Here is a 25,325-nt window from a genome sequence, read left to right as displayed (position 1 = left end):
TTATATAAAAAAAGGCATAAATATAGTCATTATAGAAAACAAAAACTGCAAGTTTTGTAGTTTTTAAAGTGTAGCCTATGAAGGCCATACAAAACCACCCATTTCAGGGTAAACAGATGAATGAGAACTAAAAGTTCCCATTGCAGTTTTTTCCTATAGCCATACAATTAATGTGGCAACATATTTACAAGTCCTAGTATTGCCGCTAGAGGGCGCGGAAGCCATATCACTTTTATTTTCCAATCCATTACCGGAAATACTTCACCATTACGCCTCGCTTTGCAGTTGTTATTATGCGTTAGTTTCTGTGTCATGACTTTAGCTGTAAGTTGTGTTTTCAAACTCCATAATGCGGCGTTACATTCGTGCACTTTTGTTGTGCATGGTGTTTGCCGTGTTTTCGGGTTTGTATGTTTACAGTAGGTTGCTTTACTCGGACGTGCCAGTCGGTGGAAACGGACCGAAGAAGGTTTTCATCCCACCGAGAGTTCCTGGAGGCAGGCGAGGGGCTGCGGACAAAACTGGGCCCCGAAGCTCACACTGGTACAATAGGTAAGACTGTGTTTTTCTTTAGTCTGTGCTGTTTTGACAGGGTGCAACTTTTGTAAAAAAAATAAATAAAAAAATATAAAAAAGTAACATTTTATTCGGTAAGTGAGAACAAATGGGCTACTCCGTCTGCATTTGGCCAGTGAAGCAGGCTGCGTCACATTCCTATACATCCGAAGAGAAGTAACATTTCAAAGTACTCCTCAGCTCGCATCCTGTTTCTATCGTGAAGGCAACATTGACGCAAGACGTAAACAGGTGTGTGACTTCACCGTGCAGACACATTGTTGGTTGAAAGATTAATCAACAGCAGTAGGCATACGTCACGAATAAGCAAACACAAACAAAAACATTCAACATTATATCTCCCACAGCATGTTTTTTTTTTAAGTGGAGAATCTGATACCAAAGATATCCTACTTATTTCATCATGCAAGAAGATAGCACAAATGTTGGCAACTAAATGCATGACGCAAATCTACTTTTGTTTGTTTTCTTAACATCTGTGCGTGAAATTCTCCACCAGATCTTAGAGGTTTGGTGAGAAGGATAGGAAGTAAGTCCTCAATAATAAAGATTCAATCCATTGGTGTAACAACAGGTTTGTTATATATTGTTTGAATTAACACAGAGGTGAGAAAAATTACAATGACTACATTATATTAACTTAATATACGTTCAAGAAAATGGCACCAGAGAGATTTTTGTTTTTTTGCCAAAAGTTCTTAAGTTCGTGTTTCTACTACAGCAGATACATTTAGTCATGTATTTTATCTTAAGTAAATATGTAACCTTATTTCTAGAAGGCTGAAAAAAAACAGACATGGAAGTCATGTTTCTCAAGTTGCAATATACTTTTGTTAAGCTAAAGTAGGGATCTTGTAAAGATAATGTAATTAAAGTAGTAGTTAAAGCTAGTTTTTAATCAAGTGTTAACCTCCTGTCTTGAAAAATGAAGCAAATGCGGAAGTGCAAAATCCTGCAGTTCGTCGAGTGTCCACTTTAAGCTGGCTCCAGGTACTCTGAAAGTCACATACACATGACTGGCAAAAAAAAAAGCAGTTTTTACAGCATAAATTGACATGTTTACAACCTGGTACAAAAAAAAAACCGAAATAGATCTGATTAGTTATTGTCATCATGGGCACACACTGTACTGTTCATTTTTTTTTTTTTTTAAACGGCTCTGTTATGATTTGCAGAACGATATGTGTTATCAATAGTGTGTTATCCATAGTTAGGTGCGTAGCTGGTGGCTGTGATGTAACGGTTCGTCAAGAGGCTTAAAACCTGCCTCAGCTCAAGCTCTCAGCATGTCGTCAGGGTGACTGAGTCCCCTCCAGTAACATATGGCTGACGTCACTCAGACTTCGGGCCATTAATGTTTAAAGACTATATGGTTTTTATACACATCATCGTTGGATCAGATCTTTTTCAAACTCCCTACAGAAAAGACTTGATAACTGCACTTGGTAAGACCATCCATCCTCTCACTCAGGTACATAATGCGGCAGAAGGGCCAGGTGGAGACAGGTGTCGTTGGCAGCGTCCAGAGCAGACCGGACCCTCCCATGCACCTGGCCGTTGTGGCCTGTGGCGAGCGGCTGGAGGAGACGCTCACCATGATCAAGTCTGCTGTGCTTTTCAGCGTCAAGCAGCTCTCCGTGCACATCTTCGCAGAGGACCAGCTGCACGCCCGTTTTATGGAAGCGGTGAGCAGTAAATGACAGCCTAGAAATAACTGCCTGCCTGACGTGTGTTGATCATCTCCCTCTTACAAGATATCTCCACAAGAAATTTTAATTTTCTGATTGGATGTGTTCCAGCTGGAGTCGTGGCCCGATTTGATCCGCTCCAGGTTTAACTACACGGTCTACTCCATCAGCTTTCCCAGTGAGAATGCTGTGGAGTGGAAGAAACTCTTCAAACCCTGTGCTTCTCAGAGGCTCTTCTTACCAGTAAGTATAGAAGGAAGAGAGTAGATTTGTTTTTAATGTATATTTCTTGTATAAAAATCACAACATGAGACAGGAAATCCTTGTCTGCAGAGTTAAAAAAAAAGAACCTGTGCTTTGCAGGTATATATTCAGGAGCACTTATGCAAAGTTTTGTGTTTCCAAATCACCTTTATAAAAAATAGAGTAAGTGTTAAATACTGAAAAACATCCATTGTGTAAGACCTTTGCAGAACAAACTGACTCTATGAATCATTAAAATCACTGGAGAACATCTGAATAATTCACCTCCTCGGTAACACCTGTCTCTTTGTGTCTTTTTCAAACTCTTCTTCAGCTGCTCCTGAAGGACGTTGACTCTGTAGTGTATGTGGACTCTGACATCCTCTTCCTGCAGCCCGTAGACCGCCTCTGGGCCTTCCTGTCCAGGTTTAACTCCTCCCAGCTGGCGGCCATGGCCCCGGAGCACGAGGAGCCCCGTATCGCCTGGTACAACCGCTTCGCCCGCCACCCCTACTACGGCAGGACGGGCATCAACTCGGGCGTCATGCTCATGAACATGACGAGGATGAGGAGCATGTTCTTTAAGGTAGTTGAAAAGACTGTACTATTTTAATTGGCCACTAGATGTCCTCGATGTGCTGCAGTTGATCTCATGTCTGTGAGAGGATTAAATTGGATCCTGTTACATTTCCACACTCTTTAACCCTTACCCGTTGATCATATCCTGACATAGAAAAGGATCTTTTTGACCATTTTATGTACTTCACAGAACGATATGACAGCTGTGGGGCTGCGTTGGGAGGAGCTGCTGATGCCTCTACTTCAGAAATACAAACTCAATATAACCTGGGGAGACCAGGACCTTCTTAACATCATTTTCCACCACAACTCTGGTAAGGCTGCACACTGTGGCAGCAAATGTGGCATTTACATTTATACAAAATAACCTCCATAAAAGAGGGTTTAGCCATTTTTGAGCGTCATCATTTCCTTTCAGAGTGCCTTCTGGAGTTTCCCTGTCAGTGGAATTATCGTCCAGATCATTGTATCTACGGCAGTAACTGTGCATCAGCTGAGGAAGACGGCATTAACATTCTGCATGGAAACAGAGGGGTGTACCACGACCAAAAACAGCCCGCCTTCAGGGCCGTTTACGAGGCCATACAAAAGGTGAGCGTGCCTTTCTGTGTCTTTGTAAGTGTGCGTGGGATGCTTGAATGCTCTCGTCCGTGTTTAAGCTACGTTATGATTTTCAATCAGTCCTTCTGATTTGCATAGCACCAAATCATAACACATGTTATCTCATAGACACTTGGTAAAAAAGAGCAGGAGTTTAGCTTGGAGTTTTTAAAGCCAAGTTAAGACTAGAAAGTTCTCTGTTCTCTTTGTTATAGTATTTCAGAGACCTAACGGCGTGAGCTAATCACGTTGTAACATCGTGCAAACAGCAGCAAGGAAAAAAAACTGCATTTTAAACAGGCAGAAACCTCGAGCAGAACCAGACTCATGTGGAGCAGCCGTCTGCTGGGCGGGCAGAAAGTGAGTTGAAGTGAAGACATCACAAACCTTTTCTAAAGCTTGTCGTTAAAAGGTGGGAATAATGCATCGATCAGATACACTAACTGTAAGAATAAAAAAACAATTCTCCCCGCGTGGGACAAAATACATTAAAAATAGGCGGTGCAACATTAAACTCCCACTGCTGATGCATCCGTCGTAAAGATTTATTTGCATCTGACGTAACCCCTCGGAACATAAAGTTAACTGCACCACAGTAAACCTCAAAGCAGCTTTTATGTTCGTTTTAGTCATCTTCATTAAAAAGTGTAATTTTGCATGAACGACTCGAAGATATGAGAACTGCAAGGTTTCTTTGCATCTCTGCCTGTGATTTGAGATCTATCATAATTTATTCAAAATCATTTCAATTGATGACAGAACAAAATCAAAAAGTGTGTCTCTAACTTCATCAAAGTCTCAATAGTCTAAAAGTGCATCCTCAGTAGGGGATGCTGCTCACTGTTTATTAAAAGAACAGCACACATGTTACTGTATTCCATTGTTTCTGTCTTTGTACTTTTTGAAATGCAGAAAGTTAGGTAAATCCTCCAAAGGCCTTTTGGGAAACAAAGAGTCTACCACAACAGTGAAAGTAAACAAGAAAGTGCACCTCATTAAAAGTCTCTTGGGGACGTTCAAGTGAAGAGAAAGAGCCTGCTGAGCCTTTTAAAGTGTTGTTGTTGTAATTTAGTGCGACATCTGATGAAAAGAGCCCTTTTTATAACTCCAGCGACACACCTGCTCTCCTCCACCACCCCTTCACTTTATCCTCCTGGATTAGATTTTGGATTGGTGCTGACCCTAAACACCCTAAGTGTGTGTGTGTGTGTGTGTGTGTGTGTGTGTGTGTGTGTGTGTGTGTGTGTGTGTGTGTGTGTCTTCAGATTGCCTGCATCGGAAACACAAATCCCCACCATATTGAGAAGGCTGGATTGAGGCTAATTTGCCCCTTGAGGATGTTTATGGGTTGTTTACCAGAGTGCACTGATATTGACGGCATGAGTGGCATTTACTTAATGAAGCCATCACTGTTTGGAGTCTCATTGCTTTCTTATTAACAAAGCATTGAGCATAGATCAGAGCGATGGCTGATCCATACCTTACCCATGGCCCGCAGTTAAAACTCCCGCTTTTATAGGACAGGATCAATGATAGTAGAACACACACACGCGCTCAGGTGCTGTGCATGCTGCTGCAAGCGTGCAGTAAACCGCACACGAGGGCCCAGAGCATGCACTAAAACACACACTTTTCCCAATAGCCTGTGTTAGATATTGACCCTTCCAATGATATGTGATTAAGTCTGCTTGGCCAGGAGGATGGAGCAGTGTGGATTGATCCTCTGTGTGTGTTTTCGTCTCACTGGGCAGACCTCCTCTTTTCTATTTGTCTTGTTTTACTACGACAGAACCTCAGAGTGTCTGTGCAATGAAAGACTAACAGTCCCACACTGACAGGTCGGTGAGAGTGAGCATTCAGAAAACCACCTAAAGGAAGACGACTGTGAAAGTCACAAAATGTCTAATTGAAATACAGTTCAACTCTTTTCAATGTAATATGCAAATGTTTGCAGAAAGAAGCCAGAGAGACGGATAGGACCAACTGTCTTACAACGGTCATTTACAAAAAAAGGGTTAACAAGAGAAACCTTTCCAGAAAGCTCACGCAACAGAGACAATCTGGCCAAACTGAGAAAGCAGTTTGGAAAGCTCAGATATGCTGGGCCTGATTTCCTCATTACTAATGTGGATCAGGTGTGTAATCAGATGGCAGGTCAGGTGAGAGGCTGAGGCGGGAAACTCACAGAGTACAGAATTTAAACACGTTCAGAGTAAAGTTATATCAAATTAATAAAGCAGCATTCCACATTAGAGAGGCAGGGAATAAATGATTCTCAACTGATGACTTTCAACTTCAACACATTTAAGGAAATAAGTGTGCATGTCCCTGTATCCTCACACAAAGGAAGGGCAGCACAGACAGCACTGCTCCTCCCTGTCTGTCTGCTTGTCTTTCCTTCTCAGACAGACCACAGCCGTCTGTCTGTCATAAAGCATCTCCTCCCTCCCCTGCGCTGCAAAAAAGCTGAGCCCAAGAAGCAGCAGTAAAATTTTACAGCCGATGGTACGTTTAGAGTTGGAGTCTGTACGCCAAGGGTGCCCCATCAGCCGCACAAAATCAATACAGCAACTGTAAATGCAACTTTATGACCAACGCGTGTGTGTGTGTGTGAGTATGTGCTCATAAAAACGCCATTCTCTTTGTGACCCAATATCAGGGACCCAACCGCAAGCAAATGAGCTGGCATAAAAAATGGTAATTCCCCTTTGATTTCCTCAGAGCATTGTAAAGGCTCCTTCATTATCGGGAAGACATGAAATTTCTGCTCTGATCCCCTGTTATCACTGGACACGAAGCCTATAGCATAAAAACGCACTCCCAACAACTGCTTTATGTTTTTCTGCCCAGCTGACCGATCAGATTAGATTTGGAGTCCCATCTGAGTCCAGCATGCCTCCCGGATTTGGATTTTTAATTTATCCTGGGACAGATATGAACACCCACAGCAGCACTTTGCTCACGTTACAGGAGGAATCTGATCAATCACAGTGGCACAGTAGGGGGGTGTGAGCTGTCCTCAGGGGACTTTAGACTGTAGTTTGGGATTTCAGCTGCTCGTTTGAAGTCTTCCAAGCCCACTCATCCAACCTTTAGCCAACCCACCCCCATGTTCCAGAGAGAGAAAGAGGAAGGAGAGTACAAGTCATCTGAAAAGAAGCTTCCTTCATAACATAGGAATCTGCTTTTATATCCAGTGCAAATCCTTGTTTTAGCACTTCAATGGGACACTCTGTCTCTTAAAGCACACCCCTTCTTATCAGTATTTGTTGTGTCAACTCAATGTGACAATTTCTCGTTCCAGTACCCTTTCGGTTCAGATCCAGTGACGTCTCTGCTGGAGCCCCTGGAGGAAGAACTCTTAAAGACGACACACACTTATTGTGGTAAAGCCCACCCGCTCTTCACTAAGAGACTGGCACACAGCCTGGCCAACGTCAACAGAAAAGCCCCACGTGGACGGTGACACAAAGGAAACGCTAATGACTGGAAAAGAAGCCAAAAAGAAGAGACTTATTATTTAAGTGAGGAGATGTTGAAAGCTCAATAAGACAGTCAGGGTTGTCTCAGAGTGAGACTAATAACCGCTCTGCTCTTTTTAAGTTGCTCTGGATTAGAGCGTGATGTAAATGCCTGAAATTGACTTTAAATGCTATAAAAGCCGATCGGCCCTGTAGCAAAGTACAGATTTTTTCGCAGTGGAAATTAAGTACCACACATGCACGTATGGATTCTTTTCTCCATGTGCAGACTTTCACAGCATTAAGTATCTTTTATTCTCTTCCTTGTAATTACTCACTGCTGTCAGATCTTTGATGTTTGGAAGAGTAGCTTTTGTCTTTCCATATTGGAGAATTAATGAAAAATGCTCTTATTAAAAAAAGAGACGAGACTCACATCAGAACCGGACAAAGGCTTTCAGACGGGCCCTAATGAGGAGATGGACGCACTGGACCACTTTTTCAACCATCAGAAACCACTCCAGGACCAACATGATGGACGAGAAGTCAGGAACTTTAAGTGTCATTTGATCGTGCAAACAATTTCTTCAATATTTTATATACATATAATGTTCTGCAGTTGCAGGGGCTGGGCCTATATAACCACTATCAGAGTCAGATTGAACAGTGTTTGTCCCATTATGTGATATATCTGTGACACAGGTTCTCTTAACCTGAATTAAAATCAAAAAATGATTGCTCACATTTGAGAATAGTTCATTCTTCTGTCTTATGTCAGTCTTGAACATGTGAATAAGCTATAAGTTCTGCTAATGCCAAAGTTTTTCTTCTTTTTCTTTTTCCAAGTGTTGTGTTTTTCCATTGTTGAATGTATTTTGAACACTTCAAATCGTATCGGTGTTTATGTTGGTGTGGTTGTAATGTGAGGGGAGATCTTTTGTTACATGTGTACTTGTTGATACGTTGTGAGATTGTTGTGTGGTTTCTTAAAATAAAGGTCATCTCATTATTTTTGGAAAAAGTGCTGTAAGTGTGTACTTTTTTTTTTAACCACCAGGGGGAAGCATTTTTTGGATGTTCCAATCCAGGGAAGGAATATATAGTTACTAACTTAACTTTAAAACAACAGACACTTTTGAAAGAGAAAAAAAAACGACTTTGAATAAGCAGAAGAAGATGGATGGATGAAGGGTTTATTATAAGTATAAGTAAAACAAGCAATTGTTGACCTTTTGTTTCCAGATGTAGATAATTTGCTGGGGTGGGCTTTGAGTAGGCAAATACAAGCCCATTTGATTTTTCTTCTATCGACAAAATGCATCTTTGTTAGTTTATCCTATAAAAATCTAACTTGAAGATTGATGCTATGTTTCCATTACCTCCTTGAGGCGGATCAATGGTCTTGCCAATAATCTATGACTAGGCCACCAACACTGAGGTGCTCATAAAGTGTAAGTGATGGACTAATAACACAGATGTATAGATAACCCCGTATACCGCATTGACTTTGTGGAAAAAGTTTATGCTTATTCCCATTAGGCGAGGGGATACGAGCGTTCATTTATGGCTCCAGAAGACATTTGATTCATTGCACATGAAAGATCCTTCATTCATCACTATATATCCATATGAGAGCTTATCAATTACCTTTATTGACCTGTGTGCTTAAAGGCAACTTGTAACAGGCCAGGTCCTCAGGGAGAGGGAGACAATAGCTTGGATTGAGCACCATGTTGAAAAATTCAATATGAGCCATCCTCCAAGGTTTCATTTTCCTGAAACTGCACGTTTTATATCATAATAAATAACTCTGGTATTTCTTCTTTTGTATTATCCAGTCTGGAAGAGAAACTGCTCTAAATAAATATGTGACCTCCGGCATTTAGAGCAGGGGGGTGGGGTGGGGGGGAATATGCACATAGGAGAATAATTAAATGTCCCTGTGTCTCTGTGTGTTTTGTTTGTTTAGCTTTGTTTTTTTTAACTCAAGGTACGGTTGGCCATTTTTCTCCTTTGTCACTGGATAAAATGTTGAAGAGGGTGAGATAAGAGCATAGAGGGAGCACAGAAAAATGGCTGATGAGAGTGTGTTAGTGATGAAAGAAAGAAAAAAAAAACCAAGGCTGTCATTGCCAATATAGCAATTAGGGCACTTAGGTGCTTCAGAGCTATATCTTGTTGATATAGCTTTGCTGAAAACAGAGTAGGACCTCGAAATGGTTCCATCAAATGAAAAAAAGAGAAACTGAGAGGTTTCGAGAGAAACAAACATACTCAAGGTGTTTTCTCTATTTGGTAAGGGTTCAGTGTACTAGTGAATGGAATAGTGGGCTAATTATGAGTGGGCTCTTTGATCAAACATGGTAAACAACCACGAATATAAAAAAATCCTAAAATTGAGCTACATGTAAAAGGACACAAAACTTTTTCCCATTAGGATGAATAAATGGATTTTAAAATAAGCAGAAAAACTGGATAGCATTTTTAGGAGGAACCTGATAAAGTTACATACTGGATGTCCTCTCTCAAACTTTTGTCAATTAACACACAAAGGCATACAAACCGTCCTTCCAGCCATTTTATTATACTGAGGTTAGCTTACCTTTTTACAGAAGGTAAGCTATAATATGTGGTCTGTGTTAGATCACACTCGTTCGTCAAAAAGCATCAAAAAGAAGAATTACTTAGGGACACTTGAAGAGTTCACTATGTAAGCACTTTCAGGCTTTGAGGATGATTTCCTTCTTTGGCAAACCCAGTGCCTACATTTCCCACAATGCAATTCCACAGTTCAGTCAAGGACATTCTTGACAGGAGTGCCTGATTTAGCATTGACGATGAAATTGAGGAATATAAATTGGGCCAATGAGTTAGAGGCGCCCTTTGGAGTTACAAATGGCTTTTTACAACTTAAAAGAAATGTTACTAAAGCTGGCTACACACTAGACAATTGTCAAATCTTACCTGATTTTAAAAAAAACCGTGGGAGACCACAGACATAAGGACATTTTCAACCCATTTGTAAGATTATAATCCAAACGCACACGCTAGAGCACCCGGCCAGACCCAGAGACCACACACCTGCTTTTTGCAGAAAGATTTTACAGACACAAGATCTCAGAGAGACTCTTGTGATCAAACGCGACTTGGGAATAAAAGCCCAAGGCAAAGAACTAGTGGCAACGAAGACCAACTGTGGGGACACCTCATGTCGCCTTTTGTCTTGGCCAAAAAGTCACACTTGAACACATCGCAAAGACTACAGTCGGCGGGCAACCACCACGTACGTTCTGCACAGAGGTGTAATCAAGAATCATGTCTGATTAAAAGATGAAAATGGCACTGGCGTTGTCAGCCCTTGAAGAGAAGAAGAGGCGGAGGCGGCAAGGAGAAACCGTACTAAATGGGTGGAAGAGCTGGAGTTACATGAAACCTGATGGGTCGCAACAGAGCCGGAAACAACGCAAAAACCAAGCGGGATGATCGCTCATCAATGACGGCCGATGATCTCCTTGGTGTGTCAGGACCTTTAGGGGCTAATGACATAGTTAGGGTAAAAAAAGGAGATAATATTTATAGGTTCATCACATTAAAGTAGCTTTCCTGTAACATGGGTAATACAAACAATTTGATGAGAGCAGCTTTAAAAAAATACAGATTTTTCAATTGTACTAATTTCTCATAAAAAAACAACCTTATGGACATGCCTTACTGACAAGTGGTACCTATTTTATCTTGAGTTCGGAGCTTTTGCTGAGCTTCTATGACTTTTCTAGTGAATATATGCTTAGATCTAAAGACGAAGTTCCCTGTTTTTCACTTGTCATTTTCAAAGACAAGGCCACATCTGTCCAAGTATGACAGCTTAAATCTAACATCCATGAATTGTATGGATGCATTATGCAAACATGTTCAAACACACACTCACACACACGCACACAGCCACAGCGAGTGGAGGTAATAGGTCGAGAGGCATCACACACCAGCACACCCGGTCTTATATTAAATATGACTTCTGCTCCACTTGTATGTCACATCATACTGTTAGATTGCACAGCAGGGGGTCATTTACATGTTGTAATAGGGTCTACATATCACTGCTGTAGGAGATGAGAGAGAACAGGCTCTGAATGTTCCCCACAAACAGAATGACATGTCCCGTGTTCCTTATTTACATGTGGGTGACTCCAGGGTATGTTTGATGCCCAGTGAGATGGAATATGACATATTTGCTCAGTCTGACACTGAATCTGCTCCTACAATTTACTGGGTACAATATAGAGAGACACAGAGAGAGTGATGGGTATTTCAGCAGATTGGTTTATTGACTTCACAGCTTAGTTTGTGTTTGTGTTTGTCAGACTCAACACAACAAATGCCACGAAGCCAAGCCAAAGGATGTCTGTCCAGCTCTCGGCAACATCTCGCTTGCTTTCAAAGCAGCCAACACTGTGGAAAAGCTCGCCGTTTGCAGGCTTTCTGCCAAATTCAGTCCTTGTCCTTGTTTTTATCCTCATGGTGTGGTACGCATCTTCCTTTTCCTCCTTGTATTTCTACCCCAAAATCCTTTGTCCTCCCTTTCTTCTTGCATTCCTAATTTTGTATCTTTTCACATTGCTCCTACAAAAAACATCTTTGAAATCCATCTCAGTGTATGGCCTAGTTTCTCAAGCCTGATTTATTTTTTCCCCTGCACCTTTCAGAGGGCACCCAAACAGATAAACCAAAACTTTGCGTACAAAAATACCAGATGTATTCATCAAACATGCCCAGACTTTTTTTTGTTGTATTTGCCTTGCAAGAAATGGCAACAGACTGCTTTCAAAGGATTGTGTAGCACCTCCAAAAATTTCAGGAACCCTAGTGTGAGTCTGGGCCCGCTGAGCTATGCTATAGCCTTGGGGATATGAGCTCCATCACTTTGTGAAACGCTGCAATCACAGTGTAGTCGAAACTCGACAAACTCACCCAAGCACAAAAATTAGACGCTATTGTCTTGTCAAGCATGGTAGTTTGTCCAGTTTCTGTTTGGAACAAAATGGGAGATACTGAGGGGCTTTGAAGTGGTTTGAACACCGTGATTTACTTAATATAAAACCTAGCAACCTGGTCTTTCAGAAGTTCTGTTTTATTAAATGAAGTTTGACATTGTCCTTATTTGCCTTCACAAAGATCTATACTACTGTTTTATCTTTACTATTACTCAGAAGCGAACAGCACAAAGCTAGGTAGCTTCTTTAAAATCTTTTTTTGTACAAAGCTATTACTATGGTTAGTGTAAAAATTCACTGTTTTTATAAATTAAACCAACGTGTGTGAAGTGATGAGTTTTAGAGGTACTATTAGGAACATTCTGTTACCTTTGAACAGAGCTGGGCTAAGTGTATCTCCCTGCTTCCAGTCTTTAAGCTTAGCTACACGCTAAGCTAACAAGCTGCTGGATGGTTCTGCTTATTTACTCTATTCTAAAGTTATGTCTGTATTACTGTCTGTATAGTGATGGTATGAAGCTACCAGCTAGCTTGCTAACTCAGCTTATTTATCCTGTTTACAATTCATTATCTTATTACATATAGGTTACTATTTATAAAATTGTATAATGATGTTAACTGATATGTTTACTGATGTATGAATGTACTGTGATATTTTAAAGGCCATCTCACTTTTGACACAATGACGCACTCAAAAGGATTCAACAGGAAGACAAAAAGCAGGTTTATTCACTCCGGTTCGATACACGGGTAGACCAAAAATCCCAATCTAACAAATCAAAAGGAGCCGGCAAAAGGAAGGGTCAAGAAGTCATACACAATACCTCACTGGGAAAAAGTGCTAGAATGAGTATTACATCTAACACTCAGGAAAGGGTGGACACACATGGGGGAAACATGATGAGCACGATCAGAAAGACATAGACAAGGGTAAGTAACAAAATAAAACAGGAAATTACAATAGTAAAAGACAAACAAAAAAAACAACTCAACATCTGGATGGAGTTTCAATTTTTTTTTAGTATCATTTGGTGTTTTAGATATATTACTCAATCAAGAATGATTAATTATTACAATTTTTTCTCCCGACATCTGGACATAGCTTGGCTGGCTGCTTCCCCTTTTTTGTCTTTCTGCTAAGCTAAGCTAACAAGCTGCTTGCTCTATTTACAGTTTCCATTTACAAGCATGATAGCAGCAACACTAGAAAGAGAGTACTGTTTCTTCCACACAAAAAGACACACTTTGACATCCATTTTTTTACAACTAATTAATTAATTAATACATTTACAGCTTATTAGCATACTTACTTTTTTTTCTAAATTAGAATATCTGGCACATTTTCTGCAGAGAAAGTCTCCAGGATGGCAACCCAGTGCTTCACATTTATATTCACATGTGCACAATACATGTTCACAGGAAATTCATAGACAAACATCACATTTTCAAATGGGCACCATCTGCTCTCCCCCGTCTATACATCCCATATAAAACTTCAAGCCGAAGCAGAGGGGACGCCGAGATAAAGAGGCTGACAGCAGTGAATGAGAGTGACCGTGCTGCTTTTATATCCAAACGTGCTCTGACCCTTCTCCTCTTCTCCCTGCTGCATCCTCATCTCAACAATAGATTTCCCATTACTGCACCCTCCTTCACTCCATCCCTCAATCATGGCCTGACAATATTTACCCCCGGAGTGATCTGATTCACATACAAAAAAATCAAAAAAATCAGCATGTCCTTGTGTGTGTGGTCATACATGTGTGATCACGTGTCCATAGGTGCAAAAATTATGCTTTGGAAGCATTTATGAATGTGAGTGAGGTGTGGAGTGTATAGCTTTATTGTATTCAGAGAGCCCAGAGCTTATCTCTTCCTTTACCCCACTCTCCACATTCTCTGCCTCACACACACACACACACACACACACACACACACACACACACACACACACACACACACACACACACACACACACACACACACACACACACACACACACACACACACACACACACACACAGTCTTTTCCCTGCATGTTTTTCAATTAGGTAATTACAGTGGAACTGAATAGGGCCTGCCTGGACAGTGGCGCTCTTTTGTAGAAGCACCTGTCCCCCCATAGACAGCAATTACCTGCCAGACTGGAGGGGAGTTGCAGGCTATTGTCTGTGTGCATATATTTGAGAATGTGTGAAACGCTGACTATGTACTGTATGCATGGATACAAGTGTGTTTGCCAGCACGCTCATTTTAAAGCTAAAGGGTCTATTGTGTGGGTCAGATCTGCAAGAAGAGGTTGCACTCAATCATTTTTCAGTGACAGTGAAGCTAGACGATGTCAAGCACATTTTTTTGAAATATAAATATGTGCATTGAAAAAGTAAAATGCAAATGTAATGTTACATATTTGTGAGCGACCTGCAGTGGGAAAAGAGGATTGTCCTTTTGAGTTACATAGTTCAGATTACCACCTACAAGCATGTTGTTAAATTCAAGACATTAAACACTCACTGAACCCATTAACCCCTACTTTAATGATGGGTTTCTCTCAGAATGAGCAAAAAGAAAGGGATCTGTACAAGACAAAAATGTGAAGGAGTCATGGAGAGATAGATTCAATAAACTTCACTCAGCATTAAAGCTCCTGTGAGGAGTTTTCAGCTGGTGATAAAACAGACTGCTTTTGTAGGTCAAGTAGAGGGATCAGTATTCATTTTCAAACAAGAGCAGTATCCATCTTATTGATTATTTCTAAATTGTCATTTTTAATGCTCGTAACCGCTGTTGCCGGGTCGGTGTCAGATGAGTGGAGCTTTAAACACAATCACATCATGTGATATAGCATACAAGGTAACCGGGAAAACGTGAAAAGATCCTCATTGGTAATGTGTACAAAGGTATCTGTACCCTTCAATGTATTATACATACCCAATGAAAAAGAGGAGAAAATGAAAACTGATTAAAGTTACCCTATTGGCTCAATGGAGTAGTATAAAAACTAAATTAAAATGTAATGCAGAGTTAAAACATAAAATTACAAAGATACCAGAGTTGTTGATCCCAGCATCTATCATTTTCCCTGCATCAATTACGAGTAAGAGCCTGTGAACTGTGACTCTACCGGTCTTAAAACATACGAATACATTGTGAAATGAGTCACTTCAACTGTGTTGGCTTTGCGTTGAAAACGCTCTACATCCATAAAGTGTGAATACTTTAAGAAGAGATTTGAAAGATTTTATATTTAACCATTAATAAAAAGTGGAAATAAAATGTGGATGATGGCACGTTTAGATCACTTTAGTTGCTTTTAGCCAATAGCATAGAGTCAAAGGATCAGCACCGCAGCACACTTGGAAATATACTATGTATTAAATGTTTTTACAACCTATAATAACGAGGTTTTCAGGTACAATAAATACCTTAGAATAAAGCTGTACCATGATGGAATGAAAGTTCTTGTAAGGGTTTTTTTTTTTTACGCACTGCAGTACTCATTTATTCATGCATCAAAGCTCATTTTCTGTCCTGAAAATAAAAGCAGTACAGCCGATTGGAACCCCAGCTACTTGTTGTTCTGTCAGGCAGCTGAGGTGTATTTGTCCATATTACATCCTGGTGAATCTCGTGCTGGTGTCTTGTTCTTACAGCTCCCTAGGGTGTTAATTTACGCCCGAGTCCATTTTATAGTGAACACCTATTGATCTGCTTGGACACACATGTACAATGTACAGCGCTGAAGCTCTGTAAAGATGAGCCAAAATGTGTTCTGCAAATTGACGGGAGCATCATGTGCATGCATGTATGTATGTATGTGTGTGTTTCACACTGTGCAATTCTCAAACCTCTCAAGGTGGCGAAACACGTCAGTAACAACCTATCACATCTGTTCCCATGACGATGGGATCCATTCTGTTAATTAAAGCCCTTTACTTTGTCGTTATGTTATGTGATGGACAGGTTAAAGTGGGCCATTAAGGCTTACAGGAGCTGGAGAACACACACAAACACGAATAACATAGTTAAATAATGCGACTGGCTAAGTGGAAGACTCGATATGCTCCATTGTCTCTCAATCTGTTTACATCTCTGTTATTTCCCCTTGGTAAAAGCACTGATGTATGAAGACAGTTTGCTGTCACATGCGTTCTATCACTGACTCCCAAATTATTTCCATGAGTAAAATGCACAGCGACTAATGGTTGAGCATCTTGGCTGGGTTCCAAGTCGCTGTAATCAGATGCGTTCAGCCTTTATCAGTGATGTTTATCAGGCTTATCGCCTCTCGATGTTCCGGGCGGAGGATTTAAGGCAGGATACGAGGCTGATGGCTGTGATCAATCACTGATAGTGTCGCAATGGGACTAACGAGGTCTCTTAACGAAGGAACACAGAGAAAAGGATATAATTGGGAGAAGCCGTGATTACCTCCCTCCGAAAGATGGATTCATTCCGTCTGGGGAGGCAGGCGAAGGAGAGGAGGTGGGAGATGTAGTGAAAGAAAAGGTCAATACCATAGACAAATACTACAGTGGACAGAGTGTCCATCATCAGTCCCGCCAATGGGACAACTAGAACCCTACCTGCACTCGAAAAGATGATTTATTATAACATATTCCACTGTTAAATTAATGATGACTCTTAAAAGTTATATATAGATTAATAACCATTTCCTCAATCATGCTTTGGCTCAGTGGTAGTTGTCTCTCAACCTGAGGGATCAGGGGTTCGATCCCCAGCTCCTGCAGCCACATTTCCGATGTGTCCTTGGGCAAGACGCTTGACCCCCAGTTGCTACTGCTGCTGTGTCAGTGGCTGGTGAATGTGAATGACGGACACTGAATGGGTGTGAATGGACCTGTGGTATTAAAAAAACGCTTTGACCAATCAGAAGACTAGAAAAGGGCTGCACAAGCTCAAGTCCATTTACCATTTACACTAAAAGTATTCTGTTCAAACTGAAGCCGTCTGTGTTTGCATCCACAAGGGCATCTGAAACTTCATTAAAAATTCAAAAGGGACATGTGAAACAAAGGGGTGTAAAAAGCTGAGTCATGTTCTTCCATAATCCTGTCCTGTGTAGTTGCTTACTATAGGTAAAAGAATCGGCCAGGCAGTGTCAGTTCTTTATAAACAACAGTCAGCCACTTTCCCAGCCTCTTGATTCCCCCAGTTACAAACGTGTCAATTCAGCTTTATATCACATTTCCCGCTAATGGCATTATTGCAAAACTAATTGATCCCCATTCTATGTATGTACGTGTTATACAAGAGGGTGAGGCAGAGTAATGGTAAACACCATTATGTTATTATGTGACTATCATTATTATGTGTGTCAGTCGACTGGCTAGATCGAAGCAGATGTTTGATGTTCTGAAACCACAAGGTGATGATTCCAAACCAGCGTAACCGATTAGCTTGATTATAAGCGAGACTAGTTTCTTAAACTTGCATCCGTTAAAGGGATACTTCACCGGTTGAAACATGAATCTGTATTGAAATTGGGTCATATATGTAGTAGAAATGTGAAATACATTTTGAAGTTGGTGCGTTCTTGACCGAGAAAAGGCAGTACGTGTCTGTTTGGCTCATGTGGATGAAAGACAACAACTCCCAGAATGCACAGCTCCGCCCCATCAATTTGTATTTAGCTCTTAGTGTATGACTCTTGCCTGCCTTTTGACCCTGTCTTTTTGCCTAACCATCTGGATTTGTTGTTTATCTGTCGACCTGTGTACTGAACCCCTGCCTGGATTAAAGGACTGTCTTTTGATCGCTACCTCTGAGTCTGCGATTGCCTCCATATAGTGTTTGTTTGTGTGTCAAGATGTGGGGCTCTACTTAATCTCCTATAAATTACAGAAAACTGTCGCTTATGTAAGATCCAGGTATCTCACTTAATAAAGAACAGCAATTATATTCATGATTAACCCATTTGTCAAACAAGGTTGTTCTGCCAACACCAGTACTCCTTCCTTTCCTGGTCTTTCATATGCCCTCTTGAGGATATCCGTCTTTTTTCCGAGTCACGGACCAGCAGCAGTCAGGCAGACAGAACCAGCCTGTGGATCCTCCTGCTCAGACGAACACATTAAGGGCACTTCAGCTGCTCAGACAGGCCTCACTTTGATCCGAGAATACACAGAGTCCTCAGTGCTGACAGTTTACGTAAGCAGCAGATCCTAGGCTGTCTCTCAGATCAGCGCCACTTTGGCAAAAAGAAACGACTTGCTCTTTTTATTTTTTTGATAGTGCGGACGTGGAAACAGACCTGGGAGAAAGACAGACAGGGGGAAACAAAGCGAAGTAGAAAGGCTCTGACACATGTGGGCTTTGAACAAGGTGCATCTCAATCGAAGAGGAATGGTGGAGACTTCTCAGGCATTCCAAACATGATACAGCAGTCACGCCGCAGTCAAGGTCGAATGCAAGCGTGAAGATGTCCAAATCTTTCCATGCTGCTGCTCCGATGGTGAAATAGAAGTGAAATCAATACCCTGAAAACTCTTTAACGGTCCAGCGGAATTATTCCACTTTCAAAGTACTCATTCATTAAACGGTTAATGACTCGAAATGAGAAATTAATTTAACGTCCTGTGGAACATTCCCAGTAAGTGTGTGTGAGAGGGATGGGCCCTGCTCAGCCACTGGACTAATGTTCTTCAAAGTCGAGATGAATGGAGCCCTGCCTTCTTCAGTGAACCCCATTTCTCCTGTACCCATCATAGATATGGGCTGCTGCTTTTCCCCCCTGACCACATTCAATTTATAGTTTAATTAACATTCTGAAGCAGAAAAAAAACCCTCCTATATACCAACTCTCTCTCAAGATGTGTTCAAAGACATAGGGATTTGAATAAGCACTGTGATTTTGACTGAGATATTGTTCTATCATTTGACTGAGCCACATATATAAAAACCTGACAGCTCGTATAAGACTTACTTTCTGCCATTGTACTGTTTAAAAAAAAAAAAACCCTCCATTTCTTTGTTCACTGGGGAGTAATAAAAACAGATGGCAACAAAAATGATCCATGTAGTAGTAGGAGGACAACTTTGAATCATAACTCATCCTGAGCTCATCACAGTAATGTTGTGTTTGCAAAGTGGCTAATTCCTTTTTGATTCAGTGCCATCGTAAAAAGACACACTCTTTGTGGAAGTGGACCCTATTTCAGCTGTCAGGACGGGCTACAGGCTTACTGTCAGCGCTAACATTGGCCGATGCTGATTAAAGCTCTAAATTTTGATCATTGGTGATTCAGACTCTCAATAATGGTGAGCAGTAATTAAGCTGTCACAAAAGGGCAAGGTCATTTCCTCTCTCTGGTAATGATACAAACAACTTTTCTGTGTTTATGTATTTTCAGCAGCTAATGGTAATTATGCTGGCAAATGAAAGAACGGAACTTGAGCCAATTTTTTTAATCGACTTCAGGATGACACACAACTATTGTGACGTGAGGAGCAAGAGAGAGATCGGTCCTCCACTAGTTCTTTGGTCTTGAATGCCAATTATTCACAAAAAAAAGAAAATACAAAAATTGTCTGCAAAAATACTCAGACAGATGTAAATAAACCTGCGCAGCCTGCCTATTGTTGGGAAACAGTCCATACATTTACTCTTAAGGAAAAAGTCAATTCATTTTGTTAGTTCGACCAAAGCTGGACTTTTAAAATGTCTTTGAACCACACCACATATAGTCCCCGGAGTTATAATAGATTGACGTTAGTTTTCCATTTAGAGGACACTAAAAACTATGAGATTTGGTTTGTTTCTGTTTGTTGAAATGTTGAATTGTTTGGTCTTATCCCATCCATATCTGTGGTATGTACTTCATGCAAATGTAGAAAAAGAATTACTGGAAATGTAAACTTTGGATAAATTTAAGTTGGGTTTACATTTCTTTCCAAATAAATACCAAAAACCTGTCATCTTTTCTTCTGAAGTATTACACTATAGGCTTGTGGAATGCTACTACACCCAAAATCGATTACCAGTAAGTATGGAAGCTAGCTTATTTCTCACTGTGATTGTACGATACATTCTCAAACCATTGTACATCATATGCAACAGCAACACATGCATCAAGCTTACAGTGGACAGATATGGATTGTTTGAATGTACATCACTGCAGAGGAATAATTACATCTTCTGATTGTACCAAGCCTGAGCCCTCGCGGGAGACACGCTGCCCCTAAACAAAGAAGGATTCATAATGAAATGATGAGACATGGACTATCAGAGGATGATGCACCGGGAGGGGAAGCAATGATTTAAAAGATGTGGACAAGCTAAGACTTAATCACTTTATCTGATTGGCATTTGAAGGCATGAATCTCAATTAGCAAGTCTTTTTTGGCAGTTATGCTGGGTCCATTTCCCGTGATTGGAATCTGCCTGTCTGTCAGCCAGTTAATTAACAGCACTAGATGAAAATATTTTGAAAACTGCTCAACCAAATATGATCTTTAGGAGTGTCTTTCCAAAAATACCAAAATGTTAAATTCAACCTTATGCGGAAAATACGTTGATCTAATGCCATGTGGACTGAATTTCTACCAAATCAGCACCTTTTCTCATGTTCTTTTTCTTCGTTCTCTGCTGTTGTTGTCGCTCCATTGTCTTATAATTAATGATTTCCTATCTTTGTCGCTTTGTCTCTGCATGCTAGCCCCTGTGTACTGTATCCTTTTTGCTTTTGTGTGCCCTTGATTATGCCTGAATAGGAAACAATGCGTTCTCTAACTGATGGGCCTTTTCCCTCAGCATCCAGGTTCTCTATCGGTTTTTCCAAAAATGCTTGCTTTTGTACCTGCCCCCATCAATAGCTCAATTATTAGCAAACCAAACAGTCGCCGTGGTTACCTGCAGATAAGCAACTACACTAATTCAGTTAGCCTGTTATCTCATCAAGTCGGAAGGTAAAATGAAAGACGCCGGGAAAACACCTAATTAACCGCTTTGATGTATTGTCCCTTTGTACAATCAGCAAAAAGATTAGCATGCTAACTCCACTGCTGCGATCCAAGAATAACAGTGTGCTTTGGGTTTTTTTTTTGTGTGTGTTAATTTTTCTGAATAATTCACTCTATGATCTTCTTTTTGGTGCACAAAAACGAACAAGCAGATTCCATGGAGCCTCCTTTGCATCACCTGGGGTCATTTTGAGGGAACGCTAATCTAGGATTCAGTTTGATAATATGTATATGAAACATTCTCTCCCCTCTCTCTCTCTCTCTCTCTCTCTCTCTCTCTCTCTCTCTCGCTCTGAAAGCGTTGATTGTGCATCCTTCAGTAGGCTGTGTCTGATATCAGCAGAGGCTCTCGGGGGGTGATGCGTGAGTGTGTTTTGCCTGTGGATGACATCGGGGAACGGCTCAGACGAGTATCCTACTTGACAGTTGCTCGCCGCCATTCGATGCCTCTCACCTGAGGCGGAGGCACCGCCGTCCTTCAAAACCATCTGCCTGTCTTTCACTGCTAATTGATTTGTCCTTGGATGGAGGTGTTCGGAAATGCTTTGGGGAGGATATGTATTTTGACAGATGCTCTTCCATACACAAGAAAAAAGGCGGGGCGTTTCTGATGCCTTGGGGTGAATTAGTTCGTCTTTTTGATGCTTTGAGTTGCTCCAAGAAAGCGATAGGGTGTTTTAACGGTTTGGCATCCAAGCAGTTTTATTGCGGCAATCTGGTTTATTTTCTTTGTGCTTCTAAGTACATTAAACTCTCTCTCTTTTTCTTTCTTGCCCTCTGGTAGCTCCCTAACTAAACCAGCACTTTCCAGTCTTTGGGGATTTGTGCTTAAATGCGAGAAAACACCATCGCAGCAGGGGGGCCGCCTCCCTGCATTTCTCATACAGCTTCCAAACAGCTTTGCCTTAAGCAGTATGTCATATTCCCCAAGCACTGGATTCAATACGTTGAGTTTTGTTTCTGAACACATTGTGATAGCCCACCATTATTGTGTGTGTTTTTTTGTCAGCAAGACTGCATGAAGGCAATAATTAATTAAGTAAATGAGGAATTATTCAAGAAGAAGAGGCTGCCAGATACAAGTGGAACACTGTAGCCTTTAGTTTGAATTCAGTGCACACAAGGGATTGGTCCAGAACTGAATGTTTTTGCACAACTGCACACTAAAAAAGTTATTTCCCCTCCTCCATACTTCACCATATCTCAACTAATCAATAGCCTGGGAGAAGAACGGGTTTTCAGCCATGTGATGCTCTATATTACAAACTTTAATTAATCAGATTCCAGCCCAGAGTTATGAGGAAAATCTATAAATGATAACCAAAAATGGGAGAAAGGATTTTTTTTTTTGTACCTTACTTTACATGCTTTGAAGAGCCCATACTATGCCCTTTTTGGGGTTCATATATTTAATCTATGTACCTACTTTTGTACGTTCACAATAGCTAAAGTCTGAAAAAAGTGTCTGTTTTCATGTACTGCTCCTCCTTGCTCCCTCTACGCTCTGAGTCTGTCAGCTACGCTCTGTTGAGCCCACACTGTTAGACCCCACACTGTTAGACCCCACATGGGCCAAGTCTGCTCTGATTGGTCTGCCGATCCGCTCTGTCGTTATTGGTCAGTTCTCGGAAATGTCCCACCTCTTTTACCATATTGGGAATGCAGCCACTTGCTCCTTCCGAGGGGAGCATAAACATTAGCACCTTAGCACTACTGTGCTACTGCAGGCGTGCAACATGAGCTGCTGGGCTTGCCACAACAAGCCAATGGGCTTAGATCAGTGATCTCACACTGACAATGACGTCGGACTGACACATGTTTTTTCGAGGGGGGCTAGAACCGAGCGTTACATGCAGCTAATGCTGCAGCTAACAGGAGGACGTAGGAGAAGCCGCGTTTCTGCAGACTTTGAATTTTTGCACATAGATGTGCCTAAACATGCACAGGACACTTGGAAAACACACTAAAGCGCATATAAAACCAGAAAAAGCATAATAGGGGACCTTTAACTTAATCCTTAATCCAATAGAAGCGGCTTCAACAGTCGCACTCATACCTTCCTAATGACCACAGGCTCCATGGGGGACTTAACTGTCCTCTCCCTCCTCCTCCCCTGACCTGGAAGCCGGTGTAGACTTTAACTACCCACCTATAATTGGTCTGGCTCAGGATTTATTCCCAGGTGAGAGTGTACAGCGAACAATGTGAGAAGCTAATGTATTGGTGTCAGAAAAGGTTAAACGCCTTCACTGGCATTAGAAGGTAATTAAGCCTTTGTCCCGACACGGAAATGAAGAAAAAACACAAACATGTATTGCATATGATATTCACTTAGTAATAAATGGAAATATGAAGCTTTGCTAATACGACAGTTTGAAAGCGATCTACTTCTTCTAATTGAAATTTAAAAAGTAGTTTTAGAATGGACATTTACAATGATAGTATACCACCAAAAGAGGCTTTTTCCATGTCAACATCTATATATGATTACCATATCAGTATCGATATCTCATACTGATCAGTACCTAATACCAGATACTTATATATTTGTATTGATATCTGACACAAATTGAAGTACCTATACCGGTTACTGATAGCAATATCATTATCCAAAGAGGCACTGCTTGTCAACAAGTAAGGCAGGCAACTACTTGGGGCCCCAGACAAGAAGGGGGCCCCAGAGGGCTGACAAATTTTAAACGAAAGCAGCGACCCATAATGTGCAAATTTTGCATTGCCAGTAGGAGGAAACCTCTCTAAGGGGGCCCCATCTGACAGTACTTACTCTCGTTGCCCTCCTGAAGTGTGGTTGGAAGGCTCCCCAAACAGACTTTAGAATCGCCACTGATTATCTAATACCGATATTGGGATCAATGTCTGATTTATTAGTACCAGCCGCTGAAACTGCCTAAAATCCAGTATTGGAGATTATGCAAAGACCTAATACCATAACCAGTAAGCCCCTTAAAAGAGAGCAATCATATATCATGTGACAATAACATACAACAACAGTATGATGCAACGTTTCTCAAAGCTAGCAAAATATCAGCAATTAGTGTGTTTTTTTAAACTGATATAATGTTGTTTTTTTTCTGTGGCATAGGGATTCTAGTTATTGGCCAATAAGTCTAGGTATCTGAATCAGTAATGGGAAATGAATCCTCAGACACCAGTATGTAAAAGGCTTTGAGGCTGCAGCATCTTGTTGGAGCTATAAGGTGGACACACATGCAGCAACACAATCCTTTGGCCAATTGGAGGAAAGCCACAGCAATGGAGGCTTTTCAAGATGCAGGTTTAATTATCGATCGTACCTGTGATCGCATACCCACTAATCTAATACTGGCATGAATGACTTCTGGGAGTGTGTGTTGATTCCTCGGAGGCTGTGGTCTACAGAAGAAACGTTTAACCATTTGCATTTAGATTGTGTGTTGACACAGAATCTGGACATATGGCCTCCTGATTTGGACATGTATGGGCGGAGAGCAGCAGACATGGAGGGCCCAAGAGATAGAGGTGGTCTTATGTGGATGCACATGTGGATGTTTTGTATGTACACATGGCGTTAATAGCCATTTCTACCTTCCTCTGGTTTTCCTCAGGTCTCTCCCCTATCAGTGATGAAGGATTGGAGGATTCCTAGCATTGGCTCCGCTCTAGCTTATTGCTTATTAGTTGGCCCCGGACACCCTGAGGAGAACATAGAGGTAAATATAAGGGGGATTTAAGGAGGTTCCATCTAGTGAATGGATGGATTACATGATTATAAAGAGCCCTGCAGGGAGGCTTTGATGTTAGTAGAGGCAACCAGCTGAGGGAAAGGAAAACATAAAGACACAGTTAGCACAAGAGGAGAGAAAGAAGGGGGACACCGGTGAATTTTGTGAGCAAGTATTCTTATTAGACCATAGAAGAGTTACTGTGCTGTGATACTGTGGTGTACTGTATGCTAATGAGCTCTCTGCTTTAGGGAAGGTCAGCACCAGTGTCATATCAAGAGAGTTAAAAGAAAATGGTGTTTATACAATCTGGGCCTGATCTTTTTGGCAGGATAACATTTTGCTTAGTTGCTTCACAACTAAATGGAATGAACAGTTTATTGAACAAGCACTAAATCAGAATTGTACCAACTGTTAGGTTTTAAATCTTACAGTTTCTCTTTCCGAGTCTACATAATAGGCTGTTGACACAAAATTTACTCA

At 41.1% G+C, this 25,325-nt stretch overlaps 1 protein-coding gene across 1 annotated transcript; it reads left to right on the top strand.

Moving 5' to 3' along the window:
* The first annotated feature begins 254 nt into the window (after positions 1–254).
* On the top strand, positions 255–8,162 carry gxylt1b (glucoside xylosyltransferase 1b). The gene is made up of 7 exons (XM_020650410.3): positions 255–552; positions 2,048–2,261; positions 2,376–2,507; positions 2,842–3,093; positions 3,277–3,400; positions 3,505–3,677; positions 6,991–8,162. The coding sequence occupies exons 1-7, from the start codon at positions 350–352 to the stop codon at positions 7,150–7,152; spliced, it is 1,260 nt and encodes a 419-aa protein (XP_020506066.2). The 5' UTR covers positions 255–349; the 3' UTR covers positions 7,153–8,162.
* The last annotated feature ends 17,163 nt before the right edge of the window (positions 8,163–25,325 follow it).

The sequence above is a fragment of the Labrus bergylta genome, chromosome 23 (assembly GCF_963930695.1).
Source record: "Labrus bergylta chromosome 23, fLabBer1.1, whole genome shotgun sequence".
NCBI lineage: Eukaryota > Metazoa > Chordata > Actinopteri > Labriformes > Labridae > Labrus > Labrus bergylta.
The sequence above is the reverse complement of the archived record's forward strand: the minus strand, read 5'-3'. Positions and strand labels throughout refer to the sequence as shown.

Bases quoted from the DNA above. Each gene is read 5' to 3' on its own strand.
- gxylt1b (XM_020650410.3), top strand. From the start codon at position 350: ATGCGGCGTTACATTCGTGCACTTTTGTTGTGCATGGTGTTTGCCGTG. The intron at 3,094-3,276 runs GTAGTTGAAAAG...TGTACTTCACAG, and splicing joins TGAGGAGCATGTTCTTTAAG to AACGATATGACAGCTGTGGG. The intron at 3,401-3,504 runs GTAAGGCTGCAC...ATTTCCTTTCAG, and splicing joins CATTTTCCACCACAACTCTG to AGTGCCTTCTGGAGTTTCCC.